Below are 23,286 nucleotides of genomic sequence, written 5' to 3'. Positions count from 1 at the left end.
CAGGTGACCTGTCCAGTGCGTGGTTGTCCAATGGCTGAAGGCGTTTAGAAACTCTGGGGTCCCTGGAGCATTTGAGCGCCCAAGGTGGGCACAGCATCACCTCCTTCTAGAGCTGAGGGTGTGGCGCAGGAGAGGTGGGGTGTACCTGAAGGCGTGTGGTGAGATCCCTGGGATGGGGGGTCCTTGGAAATTGATGTGGCAGGTCTCTCACCCGTATGCTTTGTCCGTAGGGGCCTCTCCAGATGAACCCAGTGTGACTTCGGAAAACAAGAAACGGAAGGTGCTTGACAAGCAGCCCAGATCCAGGTCCCCCGAAGACCAGGTGCCTCCACTCCGAAAAAGCCTCGTGACCTCCCTGCGCTATATGTCCGAGGCCATTTATCAGAGCATAGTCCACGTGCACAAGCAGCCGGGATATTCCCCGCAGTGCTGGCAGCGGCTGGCCCAGCTCCGGGGCCCTCTGTGGGCCGCAGCGCAGACCACGTACGCCATGGCCAACCAGGCGGCCTATGCCTTCCCCGCCGAGGGCTGGCTCTCTCCGGCCCCAGCGCAGGGTACTCCGGGGCTAACCAAGGATGGAGAAGAAGGGCCAAGCTCTGAGGCCAGTCCACCTCTTCCCTAGACGTCAGAGAGTCGGAAGAAGCTTGATTTGAGCCAGGGGGACCCAAGCCTGCTCAGCAGAGACCACAGCTCTGACAGTGAGAGCCAAGCCTTGAAACCCCCTAGATTCTCCTAAATGACCAGCAGGGCCGATTGTTCGTCACAAACCCGGGGTGGTGATAGGAAAGGAACTTGAGAAATGGACTCAGAATGGTGAAATCTGGGTTTCCTTGAGGACTCAGACTACAGAGTTTAAAATTCATGCTAGACAATGCATGCACTTTGAGTATCTTGGAAAAACCAAGTTGGTGTATTAATAACCACCACCCTTCCCGCCTACCTACTCGCCCCTCTCCCCCTGCTCCCCCACCCTACCCCACTGACTCCCAGGCCCCTTGCCTCTCTGGAGGGCTAAAGCTGAGGTGCATGTACCGCACTGGCAGTCTTTTATGAGAGCAAATATCAGGATGTAATTCACATGTATTTGCACACTTTGAAGTGTAGAACTGAAAACATATTCATACCCTTTTTTTTTTCTTTGGTCTGAAAAAGCACTAGATCTTTCCTCATTCACCTCCAGGCCATGGAGGCAGATATTCACAAAGCTTTAATAAGAATCTGTCTTGGGAAATGTTTATAGTTTTCAGGTTGATGAAAGATGGTAATGCCACCACGTTTTTGTTTAATTTAGATAAAACCTAAGTCAAGATATATGAAAAGGTTTCTTGACCTTGTGTATTTTTTATTATGTCCCTACTTTTAGATTTCTCCTACTTCATAGATTTCAATTTGCCATGGTTTCATAGAGGATATTAAATCTCATACATATATTGTTGTTGGCTTTATATATTATTGTATTTAATTCCATATAGTTTTGATTTGCATTTTACACTGGGATCATAAAGTCTCAGCATATAAATGTATATAATTTTTATGTAACAAAAATGAAATTAAAGTTTCAGAAATCTATTTTAGCCTTTGTCATCTTATTTCCATATCACTTAGTGACAAAGTAAACAGTGATGTTTTGGGGGAAGGAAATGGCAACCTACTCAAGTATTCTTGCCTGGGAAATCCCATGGACAGAGAAGCCTGGGGACTGCAAGAGTCAGATACAACTTATCGACTAAACCACCACCATGGTGATGGAAGTTAACTAAGTATAATGATAATAAAAAAAATAGTAATAACACAGAGACACGCACACACATTCACAGAGCTCAAATATATCCACATTGTTAGGCAACAGAGCTCTAGAACTTTCTTCACCTTGAAAAATTAAAACTCTGTACCCATTAAATTACTTTCTGGGTCTCTCTCCCCTCAGTCCCCAGTAACTACCATCCTACTATTTCTGTAACAATGAATTTGACGGCTATAGATATTTCAGTAAGTGAAATCATATGATACTTGTGTTATTGTGACTGGCATAGTTTGCTCAGCATAATGTTCTCAAGGTGCATGCATTCTGTAGCATGTGACAAGATTTCCTTTCTTTCTAAGGCTGAATACTATCCGTTTGTATATTTCTGTCACTCAGCATAATGCCTTTGGTATTCAGTCATGTTTTTGCACAGAGTAAGAGTTTATTATTTTTCATTGCTGACTGCCATTCAGTTTTACAGATTGACTGGTGGTCGTTCATCTATCCATCATTTGTTGGACATTTAGGTTCCTTACAGTTTGGGGGCATGCATGTGCGCTAAGTCGCTTCAGCCGAGTCCCACTCTTTGTGACCCCGTGGTCTGTAGCCTGCCAGGCTCCTCTGTCCATGGGATTCTCCAGGCAAGAACCCTGGAATGGTTTGCCCTGCTCTCTTCCAGGGGATCTCCCTAAGCCAGGGATCAAACCCGCATCTCTTGCCTCTCCTGCATTGGCAAGCAGGTTCTTTGCCACCAGGGAAGCCCTCTGTTTTAGAGACAACATAATTCTATAAATATGCCACGTAGGTCTGTTTTTGGTGATGTAAAATTTTTAATTTTCATGGGTAATATTGGAGATATTCTGCAAACTGTACCATTTATAGCATTCATTCTTTAGATTAAAATTTTAGATCCCATCTGAAATGAGGTCACAGTTTCACAAGCCATGGAGTGAACACAAAACAAACTTTTTGAGCACTACCAATATACCACGAAACCCAAAATTTTCATGAAAGTTGCATCAGTAAACATCTGTCAAAACAGGAGAACAGAGATGCTACTGAATTAGTCCCACCTGAACAAATGGATGCTTTATCTGTTCCCTCTCCTGATGTGATGATCCTAGAAGAGACAGAATCCATTCATAAATTTTAGGAAAATTTATTCTGCTTCCAAGCATTTACCCAGATAGCCTAGGTTAACTGTAGAGTTGTCAGAATGGCTCTGGGGCAGTGTGGAGGGCAGCTGTGAAAATTTCATCTTATCACTGTCACCCTGATCTAGATCAGGCTCTTGGAGTCAGTCACCCTACAATAAACTGATTCATTGATTATATAAACATCCTTACCTCCCTGCTTTGGTTTCAAGATGGCTTCTTGTTTCGTTGGGCTTTTCATTCCCTCTGACATCCAATATAATGCAATCACATGAGATCTAATCATGGGTGTCCATGGGAATTGACCTGGCAGGTCTCATCCACAAGACCAGAAGATAAATTTATTTCCTGTGTACTTTGCATTTCCATTTGATCACATATGTATCTGATACATAACTATAGCTTAATCTTTGTCTTTCCCAAGCATTTTTAGAAATTCTAACACATACATACATACTTTTAACACTAAACATTATTTTCTGTGAGTGAAAAATGTTTATAAATACGTCTTTATGCTATCTAATTTTGTATCATGACTTTTCTCCCAATTGTTTTTGAGAAGATTTTCTTCTTACATATGTACCTCTAGTTCATTGAGCTTCACCACTGTGTAATATTCCAATTCTCTCATAACCTGGTTGGTTTTTCTGGGGTCTAAGCTCCTATTCCAAAATTTTGTATGGAACCCCCACTCAAAGTTACCTTATTAACATAATAAAAAAAAGTCTGTCATTCAGGAAACTCCAATCGTGTTTTTTATTTTTAATTGAAGGGTAGTTGATTTACAATGTTGTATCAGTTTCTGCTGTACAGCAAAGTGTTCAGTTGGTGGAAATTCCAAAGGTTTTTGGATTTTGCCCCAGAGCCTTGGACAAAGGAGATATGTTTGTTCTCAACTGATAAATCATTCAGAAATATGCTAAAGTGCATAAGAAAAGTTCAGTTCAGTTCAGTTCAATCGCTCAGTTGTGTCCAACTCTTTGCGACCCCATGAATCGCAGCATGCCAGGCCTCCCTGTTCATCACCATCTCCCAGAGTTCACTCAGACTCATGTCCATCGAGTCCATGATGCCATCCAGCCATCTCATCCTGGGTCGTCCCCTTCTCCTCCTGCCCCCAATCCCTCCCAGCATCAGAGTCTTTTCCAATGAGTCAGCTCTTCTCATGAGCTAAAGTTAATAAGCAGCAGAACTACAGTGAAGATAACATTACTAGTTGGTATTTGGGAAGTGGAAATTTCTATCGAAATGGTCTTATTCTTCAAATCCACTAGCCTGATACAAGTAAAAGAAAAAAAAATTTATACTGCATATATATATATATATATATATATATATATTTGAATTCCTTCCTAAAGCTTCTTTCTCAAGCGCCTGACTGTAGCCTACTCCTTGTGCACAATCTCCAAAGGCGTCCCTTGGATAATGACATATTTAGGGTTGAAATTTTTTCTCACTTAGTTTCTGATGCCTCCAAGTGAATGGGAAACAGAAGTCTAAATTATGCTCTGGAGGGACAGTGACGTGAAAGTCGTTCAGTTGTGTTCGACTCTTTTCCACTTCATGGGCTATACAGTCCATGGAATTCTCCAGGCCAGAATACTGGAGTGGGTAGCCTTTCCCTTCTCCAGGGGATCTTCCCAACCCAGGGATTGAACCCAGGTCTCCTACATTGCAGGTGGATTCTTTACCGGCTGAGCCACAAGGGAAGCCCAGGAGGAAAGTGAGCATAAAATTGCACATTCCCCACGTGCACAGTTCTGCATTTCCTGTCACACTACCAGTGTCCATCACCCGCTCTAAAACTCAAGCTTTTGGTTAAGTAAATAAAAAGCTGTGGGACTTCCTTGGTGGTCCAGCGGTTAAGAATCTGCCTTCCAGTGCAGGGGACGAGGGTTCAATCCGTGATCAGGAAGGATTCCACATGCCACAGGGCAGCTAAGCCCCTGCACCACCACTACTGAAGCCAGAAAGGTCTAGATCTCAGGCTTGGCAACAACAGAAGCCACTGCAAGGAGAAGCCCACACAAGGAAACTACAGAAAAGCCCAAGGAGCAAGGAAGACCTAGCGCAGTCAAAAATAAATAAATAAATTTAAAATAAATAATCTTAGTGGCTCAGAGGGTAAAGAGTCTGCCTGCAATGCAGGGCACCCGGGTTTGATCCCCGGGTCCGGAAGATCCCCTGGAGAAGGAAATGGCAACCCACTCCAGTATCCTTGCCTGGAGAATCCCCATGGACAGCGGAACCTGGCCGGCTACAGTCCTTGGGATCGCAAAGAGTGGAGACGACTGAGCAACTGCACTTTCACTTTCAAAAAGGTGTGACTGCCTGAGGTCTCAAGTTCCGGGATCCAACCCCGCCCACAGCGCCAAGCCCCGCCCTAGGCCCAGGGCTCCGGCATCCTCGCTGCCCAGAGGATCCAGTTTCTTCCTCTGCTGGCCCTTTCCACGTAAGTGGGTGCGGGGGTGGGGGGGAGTGAAAGCATTAGTCGCTCAGTAGTGTCCGACTCTGTGCGACCCCACGGACTGCAGCCCACCACGTTTCTCTGTCCACGTTTCTCAACTTTCAGCTTCTAATAGAAGTGGCCTGCGCATCTCTAATTCTGCACCGAGGCCTGGCTTCAAAGGACAGCAGACAAGTGCAGAGGATCCAAAGTAGAGAAACCTGTCCAGAGGGAAGAGGAGCAGGTCCGAGGACCACAGGCGGAGGCCGCTCCATCCACCAGAAAGCCACAGCCCCGCCCCAGTAAGCGCGCGCAGTTCCCTGAAGAGCCGGAAGTGATTTCCGCGGAACAACGGGTACACTCGGAAGAGAAAGTCTTGGTTTCGTTGGTGACCGCGCTATGCGTACTTCTAGCATCGCGGTCCCCGATCGGGGTTTCGGAGCGGCTCCCAGTAAGTTAAAACCCCTGAACGCGGCCGTCGCTCTCGCTCTGAGTCCTCTCATTTCGCCTGTTGCGGCGTCACCTGAAGACTCGGTCCCGGCAGTCTGGGCCCGGTTCCTGTTAAAATCGCTCTGAGGCGGGCATCGGCCCCAACTTTCTGCCTTCGGTCCGTATAGACGCTGACCTCCTGCAGCTCTGTTCTCCTGCTCTGACTCCCTTTCTCAAACTTCTATCCGACGCCCGGCTCCCCTGCCCGACCTCACCCTCCTCGGCCCGATTTCGTTCTGACAAGTCCTCACTCCTGGAGGATGGATCATCCTTGACCTCCCTCTAAGGAGAGCGGAAAGGGAATACTGAGGCAGAACAGAGAGGCATCAGAAATACTGTGCAGCAAGAACGTCAGGTATTACAACAGGGCGAGGCCAGTCTGTGGGAGGAGGAATAGAAAGAGAAGGAAACAAAAAGATGCATAGAAAAGAGAGGAAGAAACGCAGAAATGGGCAAAGGAGAAGAGAAAAACAGAAGGATCCGGGGAGATACACAGAGAAAAAAAAAAACATAGTGGTAGAGAAAGCGGGGGGTACCCAAACCTAGGTGAGTATTGAGTAGATTGGGTATGGACTGTTAAGTTCTGAAGTAGTGAATTTGTGACTCTACAACCTAATTTTTATAAAATTTGTTGACGTCTAAATTATGCAGAAGAGATGAGAGTTGCAAAACCAGGTGTTGGAATCAGATGATAATTCTATTTGCAGTCCCTATTCAACCCGAAGGCAGAGGCTTAACTGTCACTTCTAGGTCTTCCTCCCAGAAATGGAGGACGAATTTCTTTCACCACCTGGTGCTTTTTTTTTAATGACTGTTTTTTAAATTAACTTATTTATTTTTGTTTTTGGCTGTGCTGGGTCTTCTTGCTTGCAAGGGCTTTCTAGTTTTGGCAAGCAGGGGCTACTCTTACTCATGGAGCACTGGACTTCTCATTGCAATGGCTTTTCTTGTTGCAGAGCACAGGCTTTAGAGCTTGCGGGCTTCAGTAGTTGCAGCACAGGGTCTCAGTAGTTGTGCGCACCAGCTTAGGTGCCCTGAGACATGTGGGATCCTCCTGGACCATAGATTAAACCCGTATCCCCAACACTGGCAGGCAGACTCCCAAACACTAGGCCACCAGGGAAGCCCGCTAAAATGGCCATTGTTAATGGTGCTGCTTTCCTCCCCTTTAAATTTACAGATTATTTTCCTTCTTAATTTGATTGTTCACATTATGAGGTTTATGTGCTTTATATCCTAACTTGGAGCTCTTCTTTGATGTCTGGTAAATAACTTTACAGTATTTCACTAGGTCTGTGGTTATGGATGTTGATAATATTTTAAAACTCAAAACCTAGATTCACCAGTTACTTTGGTATTTAACAACTTTATTCTTCCCTTAAAAGATCTGCTAAGTTAGTGAGCTCTGAGCTGAAGTCTCCAGCTAAGAATTGAATAGATGTTCCTCGCTCGTCCCCTTCATCCTTTTTCTGCAGATGTTGAAGGGTGGGCTGGATGGATGTGGCTTGCGTTTTTTGTCCTGTTTTTTTCTACAGTAGAGGAATTAAATGTTTGTCTTTCATTAAACCCTGAAAAAGAAGTCTCTCTTGCTCAGAAATAAATAAGGTAATTTGCAAATAGGACAAACTCTTTCAACTTAAACCTATACAGGCTGCCACTTACACTCAGTTCTGCTCACTCAACTCAGACTTCTTCAAAGTAACTTGGTAAATCCCTTCCCCTGTGAGATGCATGCACCACCTGTAACATGGAGAAGTAAAGTAGACCCGGTTTTCTGAGTCTGAGCAAATGAGATCCTCTGAGAGAAATAATTTACAAAGTTGGTCTTGTTTTTGCATCTGGTGATTTTCTGGGATAAGTGGCCAGTTACAATGAGAATTTGAAATGTGCTGCAGTCCTCCAATAGTTATGAAAAACTTAAGGGCAGAGGGCATAGGACCAGGGATAAAGACATAACTTCTCTTAGCTTGTGTCTATCTCTGTATCATAACATGAAGTCTTTTTCTTAAGACTTATTGTGATCATTTCATAATGTTTGAAAATGTCAAATCACTCTGTAGTATACTCAAAACTAACGTAGTATTGTACATCAGTTATATTTCAACAAAATAGAAAAAAAAAGTGAAAGTGACTTTGTTGTTGTTCAGTTGCTCAGTCATGTCTGACTCTTTGCGACCCCAAGGACGGTAGTCCACCAGGCTCCTCTGTCCATGGGCTTCTCCAGGCAAGAATGCTGGAATGGGATGCCATTTCCTTCTCCAGAGGATCTTCCTGACCCAGGGATGGAACCCACTTCTCCTGCATTGGCAGGCAGATTCTTTACCACTAAGCCGTCAGGGAAGCCCTAGTGTGACTTTAGAATAATTGTTGAGTTAGTCTTCACATAAACATTGGAGCACAGTAACTAAGTGCAAAAAACAGTATTTATTGGTTTATGACATTTGTCGTAAAAAAATACAAAGTATATTTTACTGAAGGCAGAGATTATGTACAAAAAATTAAGCAGGCAAGAATACTGAAGTGGGTTGCCATGCCCTCCTCCAGGGGATCTTCCTGACCCAGGGATCGAACCTGGGTCTCCTGTATTGCAGGCAGATTCCTTGGTGTCTGAGTCACCAAGGAAACCCAGATTGTTGGATGGATGAGCATCTTATCCTGTATCAGCCAGTCCTTGGATGCTGGCTGCCCAGGGAGGAGCCAGGAACTGGGAGGAGACAGTTTCCTTTGGCTGAATGTCATATGGACAAAGGACGGTACAGTTGCAGCAGAGTGGGGGTTCCAGCAGGAGAAAGGGTTGAAGAAAGGGGTGAAAACTCACATATTGGTCTCCTGAAAGGAGTTCTGTGTCTCCGATCCCTCCAGTCACTGGGGACCTTCTTTCCCCCAGAGGAAGTTTCTTTCTGTGTGGATACTTGTGGCAGGGGACGGAGGTTTGTTGATTCCAAACATTAAAAGATGTGGTTTTTTTTGGTCACGCAGAATAATCTTACCTGAGAAAGAAGATCAGAGGAAGAGGAAAGAAAGGAGAAGGGATGGCCATTTCCCAGGTAAAAGTCATATTCTTTGTTGATCTGTTAACTCTTTCCTAAAATGACAGGAATTGGACTTGTTAAACTTCTCTATGAAGTTTCTTGCCTAAAATATTTAATCACACACAGGGCCTTCCCTGAATCTCCTCTCATTTCCCTGCAAATTTCCTCCTCAGTGTGACTTAGTGACCTGGCATTTGGGAAGACGGTCCTTTTAGGTGATCCTCCTGTGAAAGGTTTTGTACTCAGATGTAGATTAGAGGTAGGAGTAGGCTCTGTGGTGTCAGTGAGGTAGGGCACTAAGGATTGTTCAGAGAACCCTTGTGCAAGCCCTTTCAGCTCCATATAAACCAGGGTCAAAGAGACTACATATGATAAGTGATGTTCCAATGCTCACAATACCTGAAGAAGTCTGAAAGAAAGACTTATATGGGGAAACATGCTTTTGAATGCATTTGAAGTTGAGTGAATCATTGTGTTTCTGACTCTAAAATATCAGTACTTTAAAATGGGAAGTTCCCAAATGGAAACAGGATGTAGAAGAGTGTTTTAGTACATGTGCTATGCTAAGTCGCTTCAGTTGTGTCCAACTCTTTGCGACCCCATGGACTGTAGCTGCCAGGCTCCTCTGTCCATGTCCTCCAGGCAAGAATACCAGAGTGGGTTGCCATTTCCTTCTCCAGGGGATCTTCCCGATCCAGGGATTGAACTTGAGTCTCTTATGTCTCCTGCATTGGCAGGTGGATTCTTTACCACTAGTGCCACTGGGAAGTCATGTTTTAGTACATAATTAGTTGTAAAAAATGCAATTAACTTAATTGCCTAACAGGAAAAGCTCTATATCTCATTCATACCACATTCATGGCTGAAAGACCCAGGTATTCCAGTAGGGACTCTCATGTAGCAGGTGTTTTCGATTAAAATGGTTATAATTCAGCCAAGACATAGGAGCAGAACCTTCTGCCATCAGAAAGCCTGGAGCCATGATCTGATTCTACCATTATAGTTATTCAGTGTTGTATATTGATAAAAAAGAATGCTAACCATCATCTGAGCCTTCAGCATGTTTCAGCCTTCAGTTATGTTTTAGTCATAACATCACAGGTCACAGATCACCATAACAAATAGTGTTATTTTTTTTTGTATTAAACATCTCATGTATATACACTTGTGATTCAACTCCACATAGTGATGCAGATTAGAAGCTTTACGTAAAACGTCCCTTTCTCTGTCACGTCTTCCAGCATCGCTTAATGTCTCCATCAGGAACAACTCTTTGTTCTCAACCCAAATCTTAATAAAAATGCATCTTATATTGTCATGTGATTTTAGAAAATATTTTTCAATAAATTTTTTCTTATGATATTTATTCTGCAAGTTTAAATTTTCACAAGCCATACATGTTGGAGTTACTTTCACTTTAGAAAACATAGAGGTAATTTTCCTTTTTACATCCTCATTGGATCATTCTCTTCATGAAGACACAAGGGTTTCACATTTGTTACTGTTATAAAAGATCTCACAGTGGCTGGTTTTGAGCAGGCTAGCTTCAGTACAGATGCCTAAGGATTTCTCCAGATTGAGCAGCTTAAGCATGTTATTGTTGTTGTAGTTGTTTCGTCACTAAGTTGTGTTCAACTCTTTTGCGATTCGGTGGCCTGTAGCCTGCCAGGCTTCTCTATCCATGGGATTCTCCAGGCAAGAATACTGGAGCAGGTTGCCATTTCCTTCACCAGAGCTTAAGCATGATTACTGCATTAATGATGATGTTTCTAAGGAAGAACAGAATTTGCAAGTTCTAAGGAAAGATTTTAAATCAACCATCTTAAGCATCCCTAAAGAGCTACGGGGAGCCATGGACAAAGAACTAAAGGAAAGTGGGAGAATTGTGTTTAAACAAATAGAAAATATTAATAAAGGGTTTTCCTTGCTGGTCCAGTGGTTAACACTCTGCACTTCCCTGTAGTGGGCACAGGTTCAATCCCTGGTTGGGGAACTAAAATTTAAGATCCCACAAGGTGCAGGCAAAAAATAAAGTTAAAAATAGGTATTTGCACACATACTTGTACATGAAAGTTCCAGCAGAACTGTTAAAATTAGGAAAGAAGTGGTAAAAACTACATGGCCATCAGGGGATGAGTGGATATGTAAAACGTGTTGTAGTCATAAATTAAATATTTTTCAGCCCTGAAAAAGGAATACTTTAGGAGTGTAGTACTGATACCATATTATGGATAAATTGAAAAAACCATTGTAAGTGGAAGAAGCCATACAGAAAAGCTCACATTTCATACCGTTGCATTTATATGAAAATATCACAAGTAGGTAAATGCATAATTGACAGTAAGCATTATGATATACAGGGATGGGGGCCAAAGAGGAACGGGAAGAGATTGTTAAATGGGTAAATTTCCTTTAACAATGATAAAATGTTTTTGAACTGGATAGGCAAGTGTTTGTTCAACATTGTGAGGGTACTAAATGCCACTCACTGAATGGTACCTTAAAATAGCTACCTTTATGTTACATGAATTTCACCTCAGTTTAAAAAAATTTAAGAAAAGGAACTTGCTCAAAATTATCTTACAGATCGGTCAGGACATTTGCTCCAGCCAAGTCAATCCTTACATGTTTGTTTCTGTAATTTTGTCAGACTCGGAGCTTGCTCCTTGTCCACTTGGTGAAATGTGCTTTCCTTTCAGGGACTATTTACATTCAAGGATGTGGCCATCGAATTTTCTCAGGAGGAGTGGGAATGCCTGGCCCCTTCTCAGAGGGCCCTCTACAGGGACGTGATGCTGGAGACCTACAGGAACCTGGTCTCCCTGGGTGATGATAACTTCTCGCCAGAAGTTGGTAACTAGTTCTATGTATCTTTTGAGTTTTCCCTTCTGAGTCTCAAACTTGGGATCCCCTGGCATGCTTGTTAAAGTTTCAAATCCCTGTTCTTAAGAGAGTGATTGAAGCTGTTTGGATTCAGAATGAAAAGGCTTCATGACATGGCTTATCACTCTATAACTTCTCATTTCTTCAGAAGTTGGGCATTCGTGCTTGATCAGTGGTGGTTGCAGAATATTAGTAGTCAGAAAGCGTTACAGCACATTTTTTTAAAACATCTCATTCTGTGCTTCCACCCTTGTGTTTTTGATTCAGTAGTTCTTAAAAGTTAATTAGATAATCTGCACGCCGTGCTGTGGGGTGCTTAGTGGCTCAGTTGTGTCTGACTCTTTGCGACCCCATGGGATTTTCCAGGCAAGAATAATAAAGTGGGTTGCTATCCCCTCCAGGGGATCTCTCCAACCCAGGGATCAAATCCAGGTCTCCCACATTGCAGGCAGATTCTTTACCATCTGAGCCACCAGGGAAGCCCGTGAATACCGGAGTGGGTAGCCTATCCCTTCTACAGTGGATTTTCCTGACCCTACGTAATCTAAAACTTCAGGAGGCAGTCAGTTGACTAATTTTTATGATGCATTTCTAGACCCATCTATAATTTTCTTTCTTAGCTGAACAAAGAGTGGGCATGTGTTCTGTAATAGCCTAGCATGTCGTGTCCCATTTTACTTTATGAATTGAAATCTCTTATAAGCTGAATGTTATCTTCATCTTAGAGCAAGGGAAAGAGCCCTGGACTTTGGAGGCAAAGTGAAAATCGGGGAAAATCAGACAAGTATGAATAGATTGAGATGTGAATACAGGTAGGAGCTCAAGTGGGCACAGAGTAAACTGCTCCATTAAATATTGCTTGGGAAATTCTTCCTAAGTGGGAATTATCTGTAGAAAAATAATAGTTTGTTTCTTAGCGGATCTCAAAGGAGATCCATCCCATACACTCAAACTTGTTCAAATATAAAGTTTAAACTCCATTCCACCATGATGCTGTGGCTCATTCAGAGCTGAAAAAGGGCTTTGTTGTGACCTATAGCATTCTATTTTCTATTTTATAATGGACACCGCTGACCATTTCGATGCTTTGGTTTGAGAGGGACTGAGATGGCTCTCTCAGGAGTCATCTTTTCCCTTGATCTCTCTTGGTTTTCAGTTAATACATATCAAGTTCTCTGTTGTCCTGACCCTAGGACTGTTTCGTTCATTCCCTTTCACATTTTATATCCTTGAGAGAACTTCTCAGAAGATAGACAAACTTCAGTAATTCTCAAAATATATTTCACTTTTCCTATAATATATTCCTTCTGGAATATATATTCTTTCTTCTGTTTTTAATGGAAGAATCCTTTAGAATGCCAGAAACTGTTATTTAGTATAATTGCAGTTATTTATTAACTTAACCTGCTAGATTTATCATGGATTGCATGCATGCATGCCTGCTAAGTTGCATCAGCTGTGTCTGACTCTTTGCAACTCTATGAACTGTAGCCCACCAGGCTCCTCTGCCAATGGGGTTCTCCAGGCACGCATACTGGAGTGAGTTGCCAAGCCCTCCTCCAGGGAGGAGGTGATCAAACCCACATCACTTATGTCTCCTGCATTGGCAAGTGGGTTCTTTACCACTAGTGCCACCTGGGAATCCCATTGTGATATATAGAGTTTTTAAAATATTTTTTTCTTATATTGCCACATGCTATTAAACACATTTTTGTATAATTATGTAATTCAATATATTTATTTTCCAGATTATCTTATAGGAATCCTTTCTGCTGGATTTGCAATTAACAAATTATCACCAAGAGAGAACACTAATTTAGGAGAATTATATGGAAATGAAAACCATGGCATCAAGGATTTTGACCTCAAGGAAGTCTGTGAAAATATGCAGAGGAGTGAGAGTGAGTGCGGATATGATGCAAGAAATGACAAAGAAGTGCTTTTGACCCGTAAGAAAAATCTCAGTCAGAGAGAAAATCAGGATAATAAATCCTTACTGAATTTTCCTCAGAGTGTTTCTGTAAGAAGTAATACATATGAATATTTCGTGCATGACAAGCAATTCATAAGAAGTTGGTTAACAATGAAAAATAACATGAGCATTGCTAGAAGCAAAGATATAAAGTATTTGGACAATAGAACTGGAGCAAGGCTGCAGGCACAGGTGGCTGAACTGCAGAGATTTCCAGCTGAGGAGAAAATGTATAGAGGCCCTCAAGTTGAGAAGTCAGTTAACAATGGTTCCTCAGTTTCCCCACTTCATAGAATTCCTCCTACTGTGGAACCTCCTGTGTTACCCACACAACACAGGAGAACACACACTGAAGAAAAATCTTACAACTGTAATGACTGTGGGAAGGCTTTTAGCAAAAGCTCAAATCTCAGAAATCATAAGAGAATCCATTCTGGACAGAAACCTTACAAATGTAATGTGTGTGGCAAAGCCTTTAACCAGGGTTCTAATCTCACTACACATCAGAGAGTGCACACAGGAGAGAAACCGTATAAATGTGATGTCTGTGGCAAGGTCTTTAGTAGAAACTCACACCTTGAAAATCATCAGAGGATGCACACTGGAGAGAAACCTTACAAATGTAGTGAATGTGGTAAGGCCTTTATCCAGCATTCGCTCCTTTGGTGTCATGAGAAGATGCACAGTGGTGAGAAACCTTACAAATGTAATGAATGTGGCAAAGCGTTTGCCGAGCGGTCAAGCCTTAACAAACACAAGAAAATCCATACCGGAGAGAAACCGTACAAGTGTACTGTGTGTGGCAAAGCCTTCACCATGAGATCAAATCTTACTCAGCACGAGACAATCCATTCTGGAGAGAAGCCTTACAAATGTAGTGAGTGCGGCAGAGCTTTTACCCAATTTTCACGCCTTACTCGACATCAGAAAATGCACACTGGAGAGAAACCACACAAGTGTAATGTGTGTGGTAAGGCCTTTATTGAACTTTCACAACTTTGGGGTCATGAGAGAATTCATACTGGAGAAAAACCACACAAATGTAATGTGTGTGGCAAGAGATTTACCCAACGTTCAAGCCTTATGGCACATCAGAGAATTCATACGGGAGAAAAATCTTACAAATGTAAAGACTGTGATAAGGCCTTTATCCAACGTTCCCAACTTTGGGGTCACGAGAGAACTCACACTGGAGAGAAACCTTACAAATGTAATGAGTGTGGCAAAGCTTTCACAATGCGTCCATACCTTACTCAACATAAAACCATCCATACTGGAGAGAAACCTTACAAATGTCATGAATGTGGCAAAGCTTATACCCAATTTGCAAGCCTTACTAGGCATCAAAAAAGGCATACTGAAAACACACATAAATCCAACACGTGTGTGCTTTTATTCAGAACTTGAGCTTTGGGGCTCATCCGACAATTCATAGTAGAAAGAAACCTTAAAACTTGTGCAAGTATTCAAGCCCTACTCAGGTTGAGAGACTCCATCATGGAGGAGGAGACTTACAGATGGCCAAAAGGTACATGATACGGTGCATAGCATCACTAATCATCGGGGAAATTCAAGTCAAGACCACAATGAGATACCACTTCACACCTGTCAGAATGGGCTGGCATCGAAAGGACAGCTCACAGTGTTGGTGAAGATGAGGAGAAAAGGGAACCCTCAAGCACTTTTGGTAGGATTGTAAATTGGTAGCTACTATGGCAGACTATGGCCACTCCTCAAAAAATTAAAAATAGAGCTGCCATATAATCCGGCAATTGCACATCTGGGCATTTACCTAGAGAAAACAAAAATGCTCATTCAAAAAATACATGCATTTTGTCGTTCATTGTACCATTATTTATAATAGCCAAGGTAAGGGACTTACCTGGTAGTCTAGTGGCTTAGAATCCGCAATTCCATTGCAGGAGGTATGGGTTCAATCCCTGGTCAGGGAGGTAATCCTGCATGCCTTGAGGCCAAAAGAACAAAACATAAAACAGAAAGAATATTGTAACAAATTCAATAAAGACTTTTAAAATGTTCCACATTAAAAAAAATTTTTTTCTAAACAAAGTAGCCAAGGTAAGAAACCTACCAAAAGTCCACCAATAGATGAATCAATAAAATAGATAAAAAGAAAAAATATATATATACATATACACACACATCCACATATATACACGTATACAGTGGAATATTAGTTGTGAAGAAAAACCAAAATCTTGCCATTTCCAGTAACATACACAACTCTACAGGGTATTTGACTGGGTGCAATAAGTCAGAATGACACAACCTGTGATTTCACTTATATGTGGAATTTAGAAAACAAAAGGAAAATAGTCTCATACATAGAACAAATAGATGGTTGCCAGAAGGGCAGGTGTGTGTGAAGTGAAAGAAAGTGAAAAAGTGAAAGTAAAGTCGCTTAGTCGTGTCCCACTCTTTGCAGCTCCATGGACTGTAGCACACCAGGCTCCTCCGTCCGAGGAATTTTCCAAGCAAGGATACTGGAGTGGGTTGCCATTTCCTTTTCCAGGGATCTTCCCAACCCAGGGATGGAACCCCTGCCTCCTGCACTTCAGGCCAACTCTTTACTGTCTGAGCCACCAGGGAGGCCCTTGTGTGTGAAGTAGGAAAGGTTTAAGAGGTACAGGTCTACAGTTACATAATGAAGTGTAGGGTGTAATATACAAAATAAGGAGTATAGTCAGTGATAATAACTTTGAACGGGGACAGATGGCTACTAGACTTACTGGGGTGATTAGTTCATCCTGTATACAGTTGTTAAAATAGTTATGTGGTACACCTGGAACATAATATTGCATTATCCACTGCGTGTGTGCATGCTAAGTAACTTCAGGGAAGGCACATGTGGGAGAAAAAAATGGGGGTGGAACAGTTGTCTCCCTGTGTTTTGAAGGGGAATAGCTACTGTATATATAAAATATTCAAAATTAGTCTCATTTTCAGAAACCAAAGGGATAATGTTACAGAGGACAGTCATCAAAAGAATCAGAGTAGTGTATCTGTGAAGGCTGCGGATTTGGCCTCTAGAGTTGCATTTTGATACCATTTTATTTATTAGAATGTATCATACTTCTCATATCCAAATGAATAAAATGTAATCTTTTTTTTACAGTGTTAGTTGCTCAGTCCTGTCTGATTCTTTGCGACCCCATCGACCATAGCCCACCAGGCTCCTCTGTCCATGGGATTTTCCAGGCAAGGATATTGGAGGGGGTAGCCATTCCCTTCTCCGGGGAACTTCCCAACCCAGGGATTGAACCCAGGTCTCCTGCAGTGTAAGGCAGATTCTTTACCATCTGAGCCAGTAAGGAAACCCAATCTTTTTTGTGATCCTTAGTGAATCGTGTGCCTTCTGTTAATGCAAGCACATCCCACTGCATTGGGGGCATCATAATAATGACCCTTAAGTATACATCATCATGTTCTCTAGGCTGAATGGCATCTGTGACAATTTCTTTTCAAATTAGATTTAAACAAAGTATTTGAAAAAGATATATATTCACAATTTACATTGGAGTTACAAACTCCATAGTGTAACCGAGATTATTTCTGTAGCTATAATTAAAATACTGTAGCAGTACAATTTCAGACTCAGCCCCCTGAAATCTGCCTCCTCGGTTGTAAATCTACACTGTATGATTATATTCCTACATACATTTGTGTGTGTGTGCACTTGAAGCTTTACGTGAAGTGACAAGATATGGTGAACATATAAAAAATACTAGGAGATAAAATTTCAGAAATATAGATAAAATAATATTTTTGTGTGTGTGCTTGGAGTTCATATTTTAATAAAATTTATATTTCAAGGCAAGACAAGGAAAAAAAAACACACACTTCTGTTTGCTTGGGCTCCCTCCCTCCCTCCCTCCCTCCCTCCCTCCCTCATATGCAGTGTACATCTGCGTTACACATAAACCACAGCTCCTCAGAGGTGGGAGTGCCTCCTTGACCATAAAGCTCAACTTTTTAGTTTCTGACACTAGTGATCTAACTTCTTAAAAGTGTTCTAGGATCTTCCCTAGTGGTCCAGTGGCTAAAACTTCGAACTCCCAAGGCAGGGGTTCTGGGTTTGATCCCTGGTCAGGGAACTAGATCCCCCATGTTGCAACTAAGACCTGGCCAAATAAATATTAATTAGATATTTTTTAAAAGAGTAGTGTTCTTTCTCAACTCTGTGAAAGGTCATGGTGACTTACTGCTTGCTTTGTACATGGTTACCTGGACTGTATGTCCTTGGTGAAGTTTATGAAAAATGATCAACATGTCATATTGATGAATTATCCTTTATCTTGAAAATGTATATTCAACTCTGCCTTTGACTTCTAACAGGCAAAACAGTTCTCAGAGCTTTATGAGAGTCTCCCAAATTATAATCCTCAGCTTGGCTCAAATAAAATTCCCTTTTTCCTTCTTGATTGTTAATGGAATTTTGTTGACATTTTCTTGTAGTCAATAGGCCATCAGGGACACCTACTGGAGGACCCTGGAGTCTGTCCCAAACCCATGCTTGGTACCAGCGTGGGTCCTTTGAGCCCCGCCCACTTCTTCCGTGTTTCTTGGGTACTTCAGTGATTTCTCCTGATATTCAGACATCATTGCTTTAAATGATGTCCTGAGTTTTATTCAAGCTGTTTTTTCTCAGGACTTGGAGTCCTCAGAGGGAGTATGGTTTAACATTCCCTAGGCAGGGGACTTCCCTGGTGGCCCAGTGGTTAATAATCTGCCTTGCAATTCAGGGGATGCAGGTCAGGGAACTAAAATCCCACATGCCATGAAGCAACTAAGCCTGAACGCTGCAGCTACTGAGCACGCACGCTCTGAAGCCCATGTGCCACGATGAAAGATCCTGCATGATGCAATGAAAATCCCACAAGCCACAACTAAGACCCAATGCAGCCAAATGTTTAAAAAAAAAAATTTCCCTAGGCAGGGAACTTGAGGGAACTTTGTAATGAACTGGGTTGGCTGGTCTTTTTCTTTTTTAATTTGGCTTAAATTGGAAAGATTATATGTGATCTGAACAAACTTTGATAGTAAAATGAGACTGATCCTGGGTTTACTGAAATAAAAGTAGTATATCTCTTTGGGATGTTCATGTTATCTCTGTCACAATGTTTGTCCACAAGAAAATTAACGGTATAAACAAAACAGCATGGCAATTTATCAGAAATGTTCAGAATGTTAGGTTGTACGTTATGGGAGTAAAGAATCGGATGCTGTTACCAAAAGGTATGGGTAGGGGGTCTGGCTGCTCACGGCTCAAAAGCCAGTAAATGGGCCAGGTTGGGGAAAAGGAAAGTTTATTTCAGTTGCTGGCAACTGTGGGGGAGGGGTGGTGGACATCTGTCTAAAGGCTAACTCCCCACCCTGCCCCCGACAAGCAGGGGTGAGAGCTTCTACAGACAGTGTGTGCGTGTGTGTGTGTGGGGGGGGGCAGATTACATGCAGAAATAGCACAGTCATCTCTAACAGTCATCTTCCTGTTGGTCATCAGTGGTCTGACTAGCAGTAGCGTCTTGGTTGTTTAAGGTACAGTTAATCTTTAGTTCTGGGGTGCACTTGTTCCCATTTCTTTGTGGTCAATTCTTGGAATTGTGGCAGCTCAAGTCCTGGGTACAGTCTGGCCATCTTGTAGTTAACTTCTCCATCTGGGGTTTTGGTATCTATAGGACAGCTCACAGGATATGGTTCAGAATATTATCCACAGCCCTTAAGAAAGAACTAACGGTCCTTGACTATGCTTAATGACTACATTATTATTATTTAGTCTCCTTCCTTTGTTTAAGCATTTCTCACTTTTCTGATTAAAATTATTCTTTGACTAAAGTCTTCCACAGACAAAACGCAGGCAGAAGACATGGTGAGGGGTGGGGCGGAGGCAAGGATCATAGAGGCCAGCTCCGTTTCAATGCCACAAATATAATTTGAGGTTTACCTGATGACAACCCACTGATCTGTAAACTTATGCATTACAGTAGCTTTCTTCTTTGTAGTGATAAAATGCATTCACTCATTCTATCAATGAGGAACAATTCTAATCACTAATGATACAGCAGGGAATCAATGACCATCTTCAAACAGCTTATATTCTGTAAGGGAAGTCAGCAATAATAAAACAGGATGGTGATAAATACAGTGAAGGTGTGCATGTGCAATGATAGAGTGAGAGTCCTGATTTAAACAGTGTGTTCAGAGAATGCTCTAATGATAAGGTGATATTTGAGAAGAATCACTCGTTAATTGAAGAGTGTCATGCAAATGGAGAAAGGCCATTGGGTGGACAAACTAGGAGAAAATTGCCAGGACAGGAACATTTACAATGACTGAGGACTAGTTACAACTGATGTGTGGTTTGGTGGGGTGTGATACTAAGTTTCCACTGGAGACATTTAAAATCTGGGACTTCCAGTTAAGATTTTTTTTTTTTTTCAGGACTTAGAAGCAGCACTATATAAACCAGCTGTGTGTATACTTTTGTATGAACCAAAAAAGGGTTTGGAAACCCCAATCTAAAGCCAGCTGGTCAGAAGCAGAGATGACAACCTGGACTTTTACTGGCATCTGAAGTGTGTTGTGGGGGGCAGTGGAGTGGGGACAGGAGAGGGGCAGATTTGCGGGATGTGTGGGATCTGATGCTATATCGATGCTGAGCTTGAGTTAAATTGTAGGACACTCAGCTGGTGTCACATGCAATTGCTTGTTGTGGAAAAAACACCCACATATTTGTTGATCAGAAGTGTCAGAAAGTGGAGTGTTCTCTGTCAGTGTGGAAGTAGTTTAAGGGTAAAGGAGACAGAGGGAAGAAACACACAGGAAGGAGGAACTGGACTTTTCCCTCCACAGGAGAAAGGACACAAACAGGTGTCTTAGCATAAAATTCAGGTTAACTGAAATCAGAATGACTTGCCTACTTATCAATATGTGAAAAATTCTTTGATCAGTCCTGTCGCCATGAGTCTCCGGAACAGAGCACAATGCCAAGTTCGCCTCCTGTGAGAACAGGGAATAGAAGCCAAAATGCTATTCTGTAGAATGTCAGTGTAAAATAGCTACTTCTACGCATGCAGAGCTTGTATTTCACATTCTAGTTTGTATGGAACAACTGCAGACTGCTTGAATTAAATTCAACCGCAGGAAATGTTTCTGGATCTAACCACCACCACATACAGATCCTTCTTCGAGATCTCAGACCGCTGAATTGCTTCAGTCTCACAGGACTGAGTGCAACCTACCGACTGGCACAAACAAGCTTTTGACTTAAACCGTTTTCAGTGTTAGAGGAAAACATCTTCAGTTCAGTTCAGTGGCTTAGTCATGTCCGACTCTTTGCGACCCCATGGACTGCAGCACGCCAGGCCTCCCTGTCCGAAACCAACGCCCGGAATTTACTCAAACTCATGTCCATCGAGTCGGTGATGCCATCCAACCATCTCATCCTCTGTCGTCCCCTTCTCCTCCCGCCTTCAATCTTTTCCAGCATCAGGGTCTTTTCCAATGAGTCAGGTCTTCACATCAGGTGGTCTAAGTATTGGAGTTTCAGCTTCAGCCTCAGTCCTTCCAATGAATATTCAGGAGTGACTTCCTTTAGATGGAGAGACAGTAACTTAATCTCTTAGCAGGGAGCAACGATGAATCAAGAGACGCAAAACATTCTCAACGCGCAGGCCCCGCCCCTTTCCTGCCTTCTCGCCCGCCTCGCGCGGACCTTGGTCCCACGCCCCGCCCCTCTCCGGCCGCGCTCCGCCCCCGCCGCCGTGCCTCCGAGTCCGCGCGTGCGCAGCTGGCAACGGACCCGGAAGTGAAGATCGCGGAGGGAAGGTCATATTGCGGCGCGTTGTTTCTTGTTTTTCGTGTAAATTTGCGCCTCACAGCCGCGCGCCCAACCCTTCCTCAGGGTGTGGGAGTAACTAGGGACCTGAAAATCACCGCACCTACCCCTCTGTGCCCCGTAAGTCCAGACGTCGCCGTCACAGGGGGCGTTTCAAATCTCTCTGAGGCGAGTTCGGTGCCTTGGCTTCCCCCCACCCTTGGTTTTCTTCGCTCTATGTTCCTGCTTAAAATCCTTTACTGACCACCGCCCCCGCTGACCCGCGTAAAGCCCTCTCCCCCAACATGGATTCGCTCTCCCCTCTTCCTCCCCTTCCTCGTCCCCCATAACCTCGCCTTGGAGGCCGCGCCCGTCCCCGCTCCCGGAGGGGCCGCGCCCGTCCTCTCCCCGGTCCTGGGGTTCTGGGGAGCCCTCGCGGCTCCTGAGACCCCCGCCCTCCCAGCCCCTCTGTCCTCGCGTCGGGCCGGTCCTTCTGCCGCACAGGCCTCTTCATAGTGACGTTTCCCCGTCCGCGTGTGGGGGGAGGTGACATGGGTCAGCCCCGTGACACCCAGCTTTCTCGCTGGAAAATGCTCTCTTCCGCTAGGCAGGCATCTTATTCGATCGATATCCCTGTAAATATGTGGGCGAGGGGGATCAGGAGAAGCCGAGACAGAGCGGTTCACAGAAAAGTGGGGAAACTAAGGAGGAAATAAGAATGAGTGAGGACAGATGGCCTCGTAGAGGACGGGCGAGGGCCTGTTTCAATGAGTACTTGGTAAGGATGTCAGTGATTTTTTTTTAGCAGTTGAAACCTAGTTTAGTCAGTCTAATATTCCGTTGTCTTCCATTTTATGCGATCTGTTAAAATAGTGAGATACTAAGTGGATGTTCCCCTCAGGTCTGTCTTCTGTGTTCTCCGCCGGTGATGCAGAATGGGCTGATTGACCTCAAACCTTCCAACAGAGCCCCTCTATTCATGATGAGCACATTCTCGCAGAGCTTATTTCCAAGCTAACCCCTTCAGTATTTTCCCCGAAGGGTCAGCTTCTTGGTCTCCATTCCTGAACACTCAGAGTCCTTGGATGCAGCTTCTGTGCGTTCCTCTTAGAGTGCTCGTGCCCGGAGGTCTCTATGCCTTTCAGCTCTGTTTCTTCATGCTTGCATGGAGGAGAGGAGGAAAAATGGAGAAAATGGAGGGGAGCCTGTTGGGGTCTGCAGGAGAGTTGTGGGAGCAAGTGTGGGCCTCTGGATGAGCCCAGTGAATTGTGTGTGTGTGGGTCCCAGGCATAGTTGTGGGATCACGGGGTGCAGGGAACTGTTCGCAAAGGATGTTGCTGTTCTGGCTGGAGCATCTGCAAGTGTGTTTATGGATGATGTGGGCTGCCTGAAATGGTGTGGGTACCATAGCATCTTAACTCAGGTTTCCTGGGACACACAGATGCTGAGGCTGAGATGTGCATGCATGGGTTGAATTGAGTAACATGATCTCACCTGTGGAAGAATGAAGGCAGTGGATTTGGCAGAGGGAAATGTATTCCTGTGATGTTGTTAAAACAGGTTCTGGGCTGAGCCCATGGGAGCGCTGTGTGCAGGAAGATGGGTGCCTTAGTCCTGGCGGGTGCCTACACGCACCTCTTGCGACAGTGGGCAGCAGAGGACTGTCTCTTCCATATGGTGAGGTCTTCCCTGTGTGTGTGGTTGTGGCACAGGAAAGGGGATGTTGATTCTA

General features: G+C 43.5%; 3 protein-coding genes across 4 annotated transcripts in view; 2 read left to right on the top strand and 1 right to left on the bottom strand.

Annotated features, from left to right (window-relative positions):
- Positions 1–23,286, bottom strand: part of LOC102188624 (zinc finger protein 677) — an 83,593-nt gene that overhangs the window by 27,834 nt on the left and 32,473 nt on the right. The gene's annotated exons all lie outside the window — the stretch shown is intronic.
- Positions 11,572–23,286, top strand: part of LOC102185862 (zinc finger protein 665) — a 21,631-nt gene continuing 9,916 nt past the window's right edge. The window contains exons 1-2 of the mRNA XM_018063013.1: positions 11,572–11,718; positions 13,497–15,060. Coding sequence (XP_017918502.1) covers positions 11,658–11,718; positions 13,497–15,060 — 1,625 coding nt within the window. The 5' untranslated portion in view covers positions 11,572–11,657. The remainder of the gene's footprint in view (positions 11,719–13,496; positions 15,061–23,286) is intronic.
- LOC108638038 (zinc finger protein 320-like) overlaps positions 21,510–23,286 on the top strand; it is a 20,985-nt gene continuing 19,208 nt past the window's right edge. For both annotated transcript variants that reach the window (XM_018063012.1, XM_018063011.1), the window contains exon 1: positions 21,510–21,695. The gene's annotated coding sequence lies outside the window, so the exon portion shown is untranslated. The remainder of the gene's footprint in view (positions 21,696–23,286) is intronic.

The sequence above is a fragment of the Capra hircus genome, chromosome 18 (genome assembly GCF_001704415.2).
Source record: "Capra hircus breed San Clemente chromosome 18, ASM170441v1, whole genome shotgun sequence".
Taxonomy (NCBI): Eukaryota; Metazoa; Chordata; class Mammalia; order Artiodactyla; family Bovidae; genus Capra; species Capra hircus.
Note: the sequence above shows the minus strand (reverse complement) of the source record. Positions and strands in the feature narration are given on the sequence as shown.